This window comes from Poecilia reticulata, linkage group LG10 (genome assembly GCF_000633615.1).
Source record: "Poecilia reticulata strain Guanapo linkage group LG10, Guppy_female_1.0+MT, whole genome shotgun sequence".
Taxonomy (NCBI): Eukaryota; Metazoa; Chordata; class Actinopteri; order Cyprinodontiformes; family Poeciliidae; genus Poecilia; species Poecilia reticulata.
In genome coordinates, this window is record NC_024340.1 from 2,236,177 (window position 1) to 2,249,357 (window position 13,181).

General features: G+C 40.3%; 2 protein-coding genes across 2 annotated transcripts in view; one reads left to right on the forward strand and one right to left on the reverse strand.

Annotated features, from left to right (window-relative positions):
- Positions 1-16: 16 nt before the first annotated feature.
- On the reverse strand, positions 17-3,296 carry rpl26 (ribosomal protein L26). Its single transcript, XM_008419554.1, has 4 exons — positions 3,193-3,296; positions 2,440-2,611; positions 2,210-2,350; positions 17-182 (listed from the first exon to the last, which is right to left on the reverse strand). Exons 2-4 carry the CDS (start codon positions 2,605-2,607, stop codon positions 54-56), a joined length of 438 nt encoding a protein of 145 aa, XP_008417776.1. The 5' UTR covers positions 2,608-2,611; positions 3,193-3,296; the 3' UTR covers positions 17-53.
- Positions 3,297-3,765: 469 nt separating this feature from the next.
- LOC103470873 (serine/threonine-protein phosphatase 2A 55 kDa regulatory subunit B beta isoform) overlaps positions 3,766-13,181 on the forward strand; it is a 53,018-nt gene continuing 43,602 nt past the window's right edge. The window contains exon 1 of the mRNA XM_008419555.1: positions 3,766-4,100. Coding sequence (XP_008417777.1) covers positions 4,022-4,100 — 79 coding nt within the window. The 5' untranslated portion in view covers positions 3,766-4,021. The remainder of the gene's footprint in view (positions 4,101-13,181) is intronic.

Consider the following 13,181-nt stretch of genomic DNA (forward strand, 5'->3'; position numbering starts at 1 on the left):
AACTCCAAACAACATATCCAATTATACAGTTTATTAATAGCAAAAGATCATTTTCACTCCTGCATCTTCTCGATGGTCTCCTCCTTGTATTTGCCCTTGTCCTTCCCAACAGCGCGAGACTTGGCTTTGCGCTCAAGGATCTTCTTGCGATCCTTATCGAGCTTTAGCCTAGTGATGACCACCTGGAAAAACAAAAACATGACTTGGTAAGCATTATGTCTCACTGCAAACATTAAGAGCCCACAGAACAACAAAATATCCCTTGGCTGTGTATCATCAGCAAATATGTAATTTTGAAAGCAGTATCAAAAACAATGCAAAGCTTCATTTAATAACCAGAAAGAGACAGAAATATACATAAAGATTTGGATAAAGTGCTCAAAAAACAAAGTAACTGCAGAAATATTTAAAGTAATGTTTCAGTGACGTCAACCTACCCCACCATAGTTCTACGCCGCTTTAATTCGTTTAAGCACAAAAATGTGTTTATTCATTAACTATGTACTTTTAACTGGATGCAACTAAATGTAAAATAAACACATATTCTTTGAAGACAGCTTTAGATGCAGAATTACATAGAACTCTACAAAACACCCAAGGTGCAACCTCTGATTTCTTATGCTTTCAAATAAATTTTTAAGCTTTGTAAACAAACATATAAAATAACACTCAATCTATACCCATACTGTGAGAACTTTTCCACAATAACACCAGGAAAAGGTCAAAGATGTGTAGACAAGTTTGTGAACTACTGATGGCGAGGTATCCCTGCTGCTCAATACGCTTGTAGTGCAAGTTAAGTCTTGAGTTTTTAAAATCTTTAAATTGTGGTTCAACATGCAGTCCAATAACTGTTTAATTTGGATGCACTCATATTTACAAAGAATTTGATAAACAGATGAATTAAAACAATAATTTTAAAAGGACAGTTAAGACTATCTGGAAATTTGCCATTTTCACTCCTGATTTAAACATTTAAGGAAAACTTGCTAATGTTTGACAGAGGAAAGTTTTACGCAAAATATTTATGAGTAGTCAGTAGCACATTTCACTCACGTTTCTGTATTAATGACAAAGGAAACAGCTCTGATCTCCACTGCTAATCCTCATAATAAATGCAGCTCTGGGTCAGTTCAGTGTCAATACAAACATGCACAAAGCTGAGAAACTTACACACAGCAGGACAAGCTGTCATGTTAACCGATTTATGGTTTTGAGACTGTAATAACAATAACAATAATCTAATAGAATAAATAAATAAATCTAAATAACAAATAATCTTTAAGTGAATTGTATCATACGAAAAGATAAAAGTTACACAGGCATTAGATAAATTAAATAATAAAAACATTAAAGGTTTAAATGGAAGCAATAAAAATTGCACTCTATCCTTCATGCCCACCTGATTTTTTCCTTTATTTTTTTCCCCACACAGCCACATAATACTAAGAGTCAAACACTAAAAGCCTTAGATTTACATGACACACTGAAAAGCGTAAGACTGTTGTCAACATGTGCAACACACGGGACACAAATTCTTGACTTAATCTCTGGCAGTAACTTCCACATAAACAGTTTTATAACACAGAAGGCTGTTGAGCTTTTAATTATTCCAACAGGTACCCAGGCTAATTGAATTTGAATGCTTGAAGCAAACTAATGTCAACAATGTAAATGGAGCAAACGCTTTTTACAGCCCAATTAATGAGCGCTAACGGCAGAGTTTCTACACATTTGGTCATTTCAACTTTCCCCTGCAAGCCTGATATACACTTGAAAATTAAAATACTACAGGCTAAAATGTTCCAACTGAAATTATCACGTGGCACAGATGTGATTGAACATGTTTTTCAAACTTGGAAAGTGATAAAAAAAGAAATCCCACTCTTTAAAATTGTGTATGAACCCTGTAATAATTACAACAAACTACATCAGTTTGACAGATTCATCCAATCAGGTTTTCACCATTAGACAATTTTGTTATTTGAGACCATCACAACAAAGCTCACTCCCTCCACTTGCAAATCCTTTTTGCCATATTTCTGGAACGCTGAAATAATTAAACCAATGAAGTACTAGACAGTAGCTCTCAGAGCAATCGCCTGACAAGCCCACACATTCAAACAATCTGTACATACATCATCACACGGCCCTACACAGCTCACTTTTAACACGTTCCAAGCAGAGGACCTTTGGAAATGTGTCTCACCTTGCTGGGATGGATGCCGACATGGACTGTGGTTCCGTTGGCCTTCTCTCTCTGCACACGCTCGATGTAGATGACGTACTTCTTCCTGTAGACCTGCACCACCTTGCCGATCTGCTGCCCTTTGTAATGTCCACGGACAACCTGGGAGCAAAAGCATCACTGGCTCAGCTACACTGTGATCAAACTTCATCATCTCGACCAGAACTCTTTAACTCTCGTTACCACATTACCTGCACTTCGTCGTCTTTGCGGATAGGCATGGACCTCACGTTGTACTTCTGGCGGAGCTCCTTGGACAGCGGGGAAGACATGATCTTCCTCCTGATGTGTGAGGGGGCATTGAAGTGCCTCTTGCGGTTCTTGCGACGGGAGGATGTTACAAATGGGTTAAGCTTCATGATGCTGTGGAGTGAAACAAACATGCTTTATTAAGAAACTGCAAAGCTCACAGTTCCATTAGAAAACGGCACTTGTAGCTCCAGGGCTCTCAAACATATTCAGTATAGAGCCTGCAAATAATTATGGTGGCCAATATGAAGTTTTGTTGCACACAGATGTAGAGCAACTGTTTGCATACAAGCTAGCGTAGTCCTCACAGGGTAAAGCTACATGCTAAAGTAGCTAACGGCGCTCCGAAGGTCCAACTACAAGCTAAAGCGGAAATTAGGTTATTTCATAAAGACGGAAACTTATTAGAATTAGATGACAGAACTCGTGAAACTATAAAACTCACAGAATTTCACCCGAAATGAAGTCGTTCAACTACAGCGGATAGAGGCATGCGGATACAGCCGTAGCTAGCAGGGAGCCCACATAGTTTGTCCAAATATCATAATCTACCACTTAAATTACATCAATAATATCGGTGATTTATTAGTTTTCATGTTTACATTGTGTTACTGTGTGTTTATTGCGACACAGCAACATTATATGGAGGATGGATGTTGATAACTTTGGTGAATTTCGCTGACAGGAATCCTTACCCTGCCTTTGCTCCTCTATGGCCGGCGGAAAAGAGACCTGCAATGTACTTCCGCCTACATTAGTTCAAAGTAAAGTCTCGCGAGATGTGCAGGCTCATGTAAAAATAATGCACGTAAACAAAATTAAAGACCACCTACTTCTAGTATTGACATCTGCGCTGCTTCCGTGAATATTTATAGTTATTACAGTTTGGCTTGAAAGGTCATTTGAAAACTTTTCAAGTTATTTATTTATTTTTCTTACATTTTTGTACTATTACGAATTAAAGTAATTTTTTGACTCTGCACGACATAAAGCATATTCTCTCATATGCTTTTTATTCATGCCACGTTACAAGTTCGGTTAATATAAATAAAATTGTCACAAGGTGGCGCCAAACCTAATTAATCGATAACCTGCTCAGCAAACAAGTTTTGTTTATGATTCACCCAGTTCATGCCGCTGTTCGTCACAGTGTGTCATATCTCGCTGTTCGATCTCTGTAATCAGCTGCAGTTGCTCTCCCCACTCGAAGCAGCTGACAAGCAAACAGCAGAGGCTGCTTTCACCCACAGACCACACAAGCACTGACCTCCTCAGCTGTCAGGACAGAAGCGAACCCCTAGTGTCCTGCTTAAACAACTCGGCTTTGCTCTCCCCACCGGTCGGAGCGCAGTTCTACCCGAACCGGAGAGATGCTGTCATAGCCCCCCTGCACCGCCGCGGACATAACAGCCTCTTTCCCCTCCCGCACCTCCTGGGTTCGTCTCTGGCTGGCCGTCGCGGCAGCAGTGCGGATGTGGAGCCCGCAACGCAGCGCTCTTCACCCGACGGCAAGCACCGGAGAAGATGAAATGTTTTTCCCGTTACCTCCCGTACCTCTTCCGCCCTCCGAGCACCATCCTGTCCTCCACTTGCCACACCGAAGGTAGGGTGGGACCCCTTTAGGGGGGCTTCCACGGTTCCATGAGTTGCTTAATTTGTGCGAGTGACATAATTGGGTGTCCCCGAGACATGCGTGTGGAGAAGTTGTACTGGCATTGCCTATTGCAGATGTGTCGTAGTGCATTAAGTTGTGTTGTGTTTTTTTTTTTTTTTTTTTATAACGCCAAAGGGGAGAAGGTAAACATTTCTGATGCAAATAACTGCAGTTTTATTTTTTTCTGATTGTGAACCTGTGTGGTGTAGGATAAATTTTGCTGTTAACACATATTCATAGTATGTCAAGAATACAGAAACTCAGTTTATGGAGTTGCATGACACCTACCCCCTTGGCCTCCTAACCCCTTTATCCTTCAGCCTTACAGGCATTGGTCTGTGTGAGATTCTTAAGGTGTTATAAGCTTGGCATTTAGGCAAAAGATTAAAACAAAAAATGTATAACATGAAATAATTACATCTTCCTCCTGATGTGTGAGGGGGCATTATTCTGTTAAAAACAGAATAATTCTGAATTATTATGATGTTAAAATTAGAAATGTGCAACCCATAGCAGTGGCACTTAAACTTTTCAGTTTCTGACTCACAAACGAACAGTGGAAAGTGGAGACTTGCGACTGCCACAGCTTGTTGAGTAACTAGTATCTCGTTTAAACCAGAATATGACAGTGCGAACAGCATCAAAGAGCCAGTATATTGATTTTATCTGTAATACTAGTCTTGTAAGTACAATTTTCTTGGAGTCCAAATGTTCATAGCAAGGGTCAGCAACTCCTGTCCTCAAGTGCCTCTGTTCTGCGATTTTTGGATGCATCAGTGCTCCAACACGCCTGAATCAAATAAATGGTTAATGAACAGGTTTTTGGAAATCTTGCTGACACACCAAAGAGGTAATTCAACCCTTTTATTCAGGTAAAAGTGGCGAAAAGCTTTTCTTTTGCCAGCTGACCTGCAGGGAAAGGGAAGCTCAGTGAATAATTACTTTTTGCCCCATACACCCAGAGACAGTTCTGATCATTTCAGTACAGTTTCTCATGTCTCATTAAGAGGATTATCTTTTTTTTAATTTTTTTAGATTATTTAGCACTAGAGGTAGATAAGAATTGTACAGAGAGAGAAGGGAGGACGACACACAGCAAAGGTCTCTGGGTCAGGAATGAACACAGAATGGCTGCGTTGAGGACAGTAGCCTCTTCATACAGCACGCTCGCTCTACCTCTACACCACGCAGTGCCCCACATTTTATTTTTCTAAACCTTGTTTTAAGCAGTGCCTGCTTTGTTTAGAGATAGCTCCTTTCCTTATTCATGCAGTTCAGAATGTGTAGTGCCCTGAAACATGACGGCGTGTTTTCCCAGGAGTTACACAGACTTGTAATGTTGAAAGTCCCCACCTCGATAGCAGAAGCTTAAATGACTTCTCATTCTTGCTGGTCAATTCATCTTGCTGATTGTGCTGTCAGATGTGGCCCATGAGGGGTCTGAGTCTTTGTATAACCAGCCATTTACTAGGTCATAACATGGAGACTAAAGCATTGCATTATTTAGCTTTGGATGGTTGCCCTTCTTCCTTCCTGTGCATGCTCTGCCCTTCTGCTTCAGCCCTTTGGCACAGGAAGTAAGACACTGAATACCAGTAAGTTGTGGTCATACTCAAAGCCCCCGGTATCCTGACCTATTTATGAACTGTATGTTATATTTTTATACAAAGAATCAAGTCCTCGGTGTATGGTTCTCAAACCGTGGTAGAAGCACCATCTGGGTTGCTACATGGGTTGCTCTTAGTGGTACTCAGAATACATTTTGGTATTGCAAAATACAAGCACGTTAACTATTTGTATGATTTGATGCAACATACAAAGAAATCCAAGTTATGTTTATAGTACTATTTTGTTTTCTCTTCTCCAAAATGATTTCCCTTTTCTATAGTTACTAATATCAAATAGATAGTGCTTAAATTCTACATACGTATATGTAAAATAGATTACGTAAAGTTGGGTACCAATGTTGTTGGTTTTTTTTTAAAATAATGTCTTTATGCCGGGTTCTTAAAGAATCAGTCTTTCTTCAGACACCTTTACAGGAACCTTGAGTAATATCTCCCCAGAAGTTTTGAAAATTTAGACTGAAAGAGGAAGAAGAAGCAGCAAAAGTTTAAAGGAAAAACTTTGAAAGATTTCAAAAAACCCTGAAGAATCATCATTCGGGATAAGATCAAATGACTGCAAGGAAGTCTGCCACCCTAGAAGGATTATATGAAGAAAGCACAGCACAGTACACAATTTCAGAATTAAAAAAAAACAATTTCAACAAGTAACGTAAAAAAAAAAACAATAAAAAGTTCAGCTTCAACCTCTGTGGTGCAGTTTGACTGTTTTTAAATAGAATCCAACAAAAATAGTCCGTTTGTTTTGGGGTTTTTTTGCCTGTTGAGACAATAATAATAATAATAATAATAATAATAATAATAATAATAATTAGACCAAAAGGTTTGCGTTTTCTGTATATCACCCTTGTCTGCAGCACAGCATAGCTCGATTGGTTTTAACACATGTTATCAGCTGCAGCTCACTGTGCTCCGCAAACCATTTCTGAACAATCTTTGCTGAAAGGAAGCATGCCGATCAGGACATACAGTTTCCATGAATGGATGTTCAAGGTCAGTATGGTCAATATAACATTCATATAGCATCTATATGAATGTTATGCTACCATGTACCAACAACTAATTTCATTGTTTACTACCATTCTACCATCTATATTATAGATCGTACTATTCCCACAAGAATATTGCCCAAAGCATTACTTTTCTTAATCATGGTGCTGTGTGTTTTTCAGGTAAGTGAAGCACATGCACTTGCTAATCCAGGTGATGTAAAAAAAAATAGGATTTATGAGACCAGGCCACCATGTTTCATATTTCCGTAGCCTCGTTCTGGTGCTTACGTTCCCATCGTTGGAGAGTTTTGGGTGGTGGACAGGAGTCCCCAAGTTGTGATGCAGTTGTGAAGCCTTGCTTATTCTGTCTACCGTTTATTTTTTGTTTTTTTTTATCTAAGTCAGTATGAACCTCTTCAGCTACATCTACAGTCGATCTACAGTCGCTTTTTCTGGTAAATGTGGCCACATTGGGCTGCATTTACCCATTTCCCCTGCTTCACACATCAACTTGAAAGACAAAATGTTCAAAACGTTGATGCTATTACGACGAGATCGGTCATTATGTAATGCCTTAGTTTGCAAAAAAATTTTAAAATAACAGCGTAAGGATAATTCTTCTTTTTTAAAAGTGGAATTTTTATCTTTTAAAGTCAATGTCAAATTGTTCTGATGATGTGGAGTAATATCAGAAACGTTATCGCGTCAAAGCTGGATGTGACGAAGGGAAGCTGACAAGAAACCCTTCTTTCTTGCCTCAGCCTCTGCCATCCCCTTAACTCACTGTCTGACTCTCAATCCCTCTGTGTGCCATCAGGGATGGGTATAATAGGAGAGAGGGATAGATCACGGACCACGGATCTTAGTGCTCAGCCACAGTAACATGATCCGGCGCTGCTCTCTTTGTGCGCGGCCGTTACGAAACAGTCGGAGTCAGAAAGCAGAAAGCGAGAGAGGTTTGTTGATGTCCTGTGTGCTGGAGGCTGGCAGAGTGTGATGATGACACAGCAGATGACCCTGGAAATGTGATGAGTAAAGGAGGCACACACCATCTCCTCTGTGCACTATTTGTTTTTTCTTCAGCGCGAAGTCATGCAATTACTTGCGTGACCCGGGGTTACTTCGAACTGACTTTTAAAATCCTTCTGAGGCTGGTCAGTACATTATGATAATTTTTTTTTTCTTGTCTGCTGTTTCCAGCTGAGCAGAGTTCACCCCAGGGAAGATGAGTGTGCATTTACCATGTTGGTGGAAAATGCATTGCATAAGCGGTGTACTAGACAGTAGACGTGTGTGTGTGTTTTCTTTTTGTTTATCTGGGCCATTATGAGGAATATTGTGCCTGCATCACTTTGATTCACCTGGGTCCAGTCTCTGAGGAGGCGCAGGATCAACCTTTTGTCAGCCTTTCCTTTGACCCATTAAGTGTAAAATAAAGTTCTAAAACGGTTTCATCGATGTTTTGTCCTAGGTGTACTCGTCCCCCCCCACTCCTGTTTCACATCAATCCTGTCGGTTCTGCTGTGACGGATTAAGTCTTAAACTTTTCTGACAGCGGTTTCCGTTTGAGTCATGAAACACCTTAGTGACACCTCGCCGTTTTTCAGGTTGCTCCCACTCCTGCGTCGGTTTCCTCGTCTTCCTGCTTCCGTTTGTTGCTCCTGGTGACAGAAACCCCATCAGTTCCATTATTCCATTATTTGTTTTAGAGAAATTTGTTCAGATTTTATCACTGCAGCTGATGGCAGGGACTCGAACAAGTGTCTTCGTGCATTGTTTCTCTAATGCACTGGGTGATTAATTTATAAAAGGAGCAGTTTGTGGCACCGGTGCCTGGAGGCGGGGGACTTCTGTCATTGCTCTGACAAAGCGGGCCGTGGATGCGCGACTTACGCAGGGTTTGCATGCTGGTGTGCATGTGTTCTGTTATCATAAGTCCCGCTGTGTTGTTGCTAGCCTGACAGACAGACAGACAGACAGACAACTCAGAGCTCTGAAGGCATTCCTCAGGATAGTCCCGACCTTGAACACACCGCCGGGGACAAACACTCCGCACGTACTTGACACATTTGTGCACATGTCTGCTCCGTTTCAGCTTTAACCAGCAGAATATGCTGTTCCAGCAAAATTTAACCAGATAAAATTGATGATAGCATCTGGGTAACATAATGTGGTTATTTCAGCTAGCGTTGCAGTCTTATCTAATGATTAAAAAAAACCACAATCTACTTCACATTATAGTCTTTTTGACTAGCTGAGCAGTGCTATGCAAGAAGAGCAAACAAGAACTGATTTGCGAAGTGGATTGGTGTTACTAGGAATTAATTTTGTGATAGAATTGTGTCTGGGGAAAGTTGTATTGCCATAAACATGCATTTCCCCTTATATAGGTGATCATCAAGAAAAGTTCTGAAAGCCCCAGTGGAATCCTGCTTTTAAAAAAATGTGGATGCTGTTCAAAGATAGTAAAGAGATCAATAATATAAGGTCACACAAACACTTTGGTTTCCGTCATTTTCCCTCAAAACTACTTTGGTTTGAATAACCTCCCCGAAGATTTTGATGTGTATCGACCTAACAGCTGTAGATTTGTCGGCTGCACATCCATGAAGCCAATCTCCTGTTTCACTACATCCAAAGGAAACGCCGTTGGATTGAAATCAGGCAATAGTGGAGGCGCAGTAAACTCAGGTTCATGTTCAGGAAACCATTTTAACAGCCTTTTGAGTTTTTGTGTGGATTGTGGACATAAAAATGATGGACATTTAATAACAATATTAAAGCCTTGCACGTTGTGTATTGGTTTTAAAAATGGAAGATTGTGCATACAGCACCATCCTGTCAGACATATCCAAAAGACATGTCAGTTCATAGATAAATACACAGCAATAGATGTTAATTTGTGTTTCAAAGTAAGATGTTGAAAAGAAGAGGAGGATCAGGAGGCAGCAACCATTGCAGCAGCAGGACTTTTAAGCACCGCTAGATAGTTTTTATAGGTCGTCTTTGGTTGTGGGAACTTTTAATTGGCAGTCGGTGAATGTGTTACACTGGACAACAGACCATGGATTAAAGCTCAGTAATCATCCAGTGTGAACCTGAAGCTGAAGGGGAACCAATAAAACTATCCCCCACATCATTGAACAAGCAGCCTGAACCACCTGTGGGTGGATACGTGCGCTCATCATTTTGAGTAATCAAAAAAAAAAAAATGTTTATTGTCTTTACCATTTTACTGTTATTGTGACAACTTCTGAGCTCCAATTTTCTGCGGTTGCCGTCTCCCTAACAATTAGGTTGGTGGGTTCTCCATCAGATTCAAGTCGGGGCTCTGGTTGAGTCTCTCCAAAAATGTTCATCTCACTTTCAGCCTGAAGAAACAGCTCGGCACAATTAGCAGATCATTTTCAACCCAAATCTGCTGGATGTATACATCATTTTGTGCTCGACTGTATAACTTGACGTTCAGTTATTAGTTCCTCGTTGATACGAGGTACTTGATTTTGTTGAAACATTTGTTTACTTGCATCTTTATCTGCAGAACAAAAAGTAAGAAGTGTACAGATTGCAATTACATTTTGCACCAAAGCCATCACTGCTGTTTATGGATATGGATGATAAAACAATTTGATTGAATTTTACTCCTCACAATATTACATTTTGAAAGAATAATGAGAGAACCCTTGCTGTGTCTCTCCAGACTGATTATTCTCGGGGTGAAGCGTTTCACCGGGTGCCTGAATGTGCAGATTGTATGCAGTTATAAGCAGTGGGAATCGTTCCAATAGAAACATCTGGCACTGATCTGTAATAAAGGAAGAATGCAAACACCATGTCATGTTTAGCAAATACAAACTGACGTCCAGGATTTGTAATGTTTACGGTCAAACATAAGCCGCGTCCCATGGCTTGTTCTCACCTCCGTTTAGCAATGACTCTGGTCAAGGTGAGCCAAATGGGGAACAAATCCACCTGGAAGAAAACGCTTTCAACGTAAAGTACGATTCAGAAAAGTGAGGTGGGGGGGGGGTATGTACTAAAGTAATTTGTGGTGGGATAAAAAAATAATAAAAAAATTTCCCCACCGAGGCTGATCTCAACATGATGTTCTCTCTCACAGTAAGAGGAAAACATCGCAGCATATCGATGTTTTTTTCTCACACAGCTCTTGCTCCCAATCTCATTTTACCACAAACACTTCCTGCTAGGTTTCCACATGAAAACGAGAGAGAGAGAGAAAGGGAGAGAGAGAGAGAGCTGCAACGCTTACGGGTTAGAGTATTATTCCAGCCAAAGCAGCGCTGTCAGTCTCTTTCTCAATTTTTTTTTTTTTTTACCTTTATTGTTGTTTCACAACGTGTCGGACCTGAACATATCTTTTAAAACCCTGGCCCGTAAAGTTCAACGTCAAACCGTGCGGTTTCAAACCTGGTCTGTTAAATAACGTCGACTTTGTCTCTGTTGGGAGCAGCAAAGCCAGACACAGAGACTCCTTATCGGGCTGAACCGCCTGGGCCTTTGCTCTGGCTGACAAGGCTGCACAGAGACGCGGCTACTACTGGGATCGGAGTAAATATAGAACAACAGGATGGGCTTCCTCTTTTTCTCAGTCCTCCCTCTCCACCCATCTGTTTCTGCTGTTTCAGAAGAGGTCTCGGTCGCACGACCTTTTGCTAAAAAACCGACTTTACAAATCATTATTTTGCTGGAGAACGTCAACATTTTTCTTCCATTTCTATTTTTATTTTTTAAAGTAAGCAAATAAATAATAAATCATCAATATACCCTCAGGATCTGTAAGGTTGTTTTCTTTAATGAAGACATGCAGACAAAATTATTCAAACTACCCAGGTTTTGTTTGGAAGCGTTGAGAACATGGGCAGGTGCCACTCAGCAGCGGGGCCCGCTTGTATGCATTGCGGCCTTTTAAACTTGTAAAGATGGATACAAACAGTGCCGCTCAGATGAAACATTAATGAGACTGTGCAAGAAGCAGGAAAGAGGATATCCAGCTGATTAGAAGGACAAATCATACAGCCGACGATAATAAAACACGGCGTCACGCATACTTTAAATAGTGAGAGAAAAAAACACAACAATTCACATTTGGGAACATTTAGTTCCCAAGTGACACCACAACCAGAGATCTCGACCTCTTCTCTCTTTTTTTCCCTCTAATTTCTTCAGTCTCTCCCTTCCAGGGTGTTTGTGCACTCCAAATGATAATTTATCCCTTTAAATTTAGGATTTTTTCCATCCAGGACAAGGTTATTAACTGCTAGCTAAAACAGTGAGAAAACGGAGAAAACGCTTTTGTTAACTGGAATAAAGAGAAATGGCAATTAATGGGGAAAACAAGTGTAGCTAACTGGAATTATGTTGTGTGTTTGTAAAACTAACTGAGGCGTACTGAAATTATGCATATAAAGTCTTTCGTTTTCGTGTTCATGGATCTACATTAATGTTTCAAACTCATGTGAAACTGAATATATTCTTTTGAAAATTGCATCTTCCGTTGAGTATTCATTATGAAATCGCAATACAATACTTTGATCTTTTTGGAATTCTGCACCTAAAAATGAACAAACGTATGAACAAGCTAAAATGTCTGAAACTACACCAAAACTTAACAATATTTAACTAATAAGAACAGGCAAACCCACTCTAAAAACGAATTAAAACTAACTGAATTAGACAAACAAAAAGTCACAACAAAATACCTCTAAATTATGATGAAAAATCCAAAACTATTATATAACCATGGTTCAGGGTCATGAAGGCTCCCTGGCCAATCCTCCAACGCGTACAGAACCATATTAACTTGATTTATAATTAGCAGCTTAACTGACTGGGATGAAGCTGAGAAAACTCAGATTTACACCAGAGGCCGTCAGGTTAAGAGGTGACAGTTCTCACTACGGCGTGTCGCTTCCAGAATAACAATGAAAACCAAACTAGATACTCCAGGAAAACAAGGCAGGAGATGAATCAGCTGTCATTTCCTCTCTGGACAGAAAACAAACAGTTTTATAGCCTGAAACGCAGCTGAACAGGGTGTTTATCTTTAAACTGGAACAATGGCCGAGATCCTATTAGATCTCACTTTAGGTGCCCCTTTTTATAGTTTCCCAGCATAGTTTTTAATACAGCCCTAAAAATAGTCGTTCCTTCCTGCTGAGACGTCAAGGTGTCGCCTGTGTAAAATAACCCGAACGATAACATTCGATATGAAGCAGGGATCGCAACCGAAACACAGTTTAGAGAAGCTGCGGCTGTTGATGGAAGCCTTTGTTGTTTTCACGATGCGATGTTGTGTGTCTGTCTGAGAGAAACAGAGAACAAGAAAGGGAAGGAGCTTCTCTTCTCCTTACGCCACACCGTGCTGAAAGCTTTTACTGTTATGTCTGACTACT

Excerpts from the sequence above, each read along its gene's own strand:
- rpl26 (XM_008419554.1), bottom strand. The coding sequence starts at position 2,607 with ATGAAGCTTAACCCATTTGTAACATCCTCCCGTCGCAAGAACCGCAAG. Across the intron at positions 2,351-2,439 it reads GCAAAGACGACGAAGTGCAG|GTTGTCCGTGGACATTACAA; the intron begins GTAATGTGGTAA and ends TTTTGCTCCCAG. Across the intron at positions 183-2,209 it reads TCGGCATCCATCCCAGCAAG|GTGGTCATCACTAGGCTAAA; the intron begins GTGAGACACATT and ends TTGTTTTTCCAG.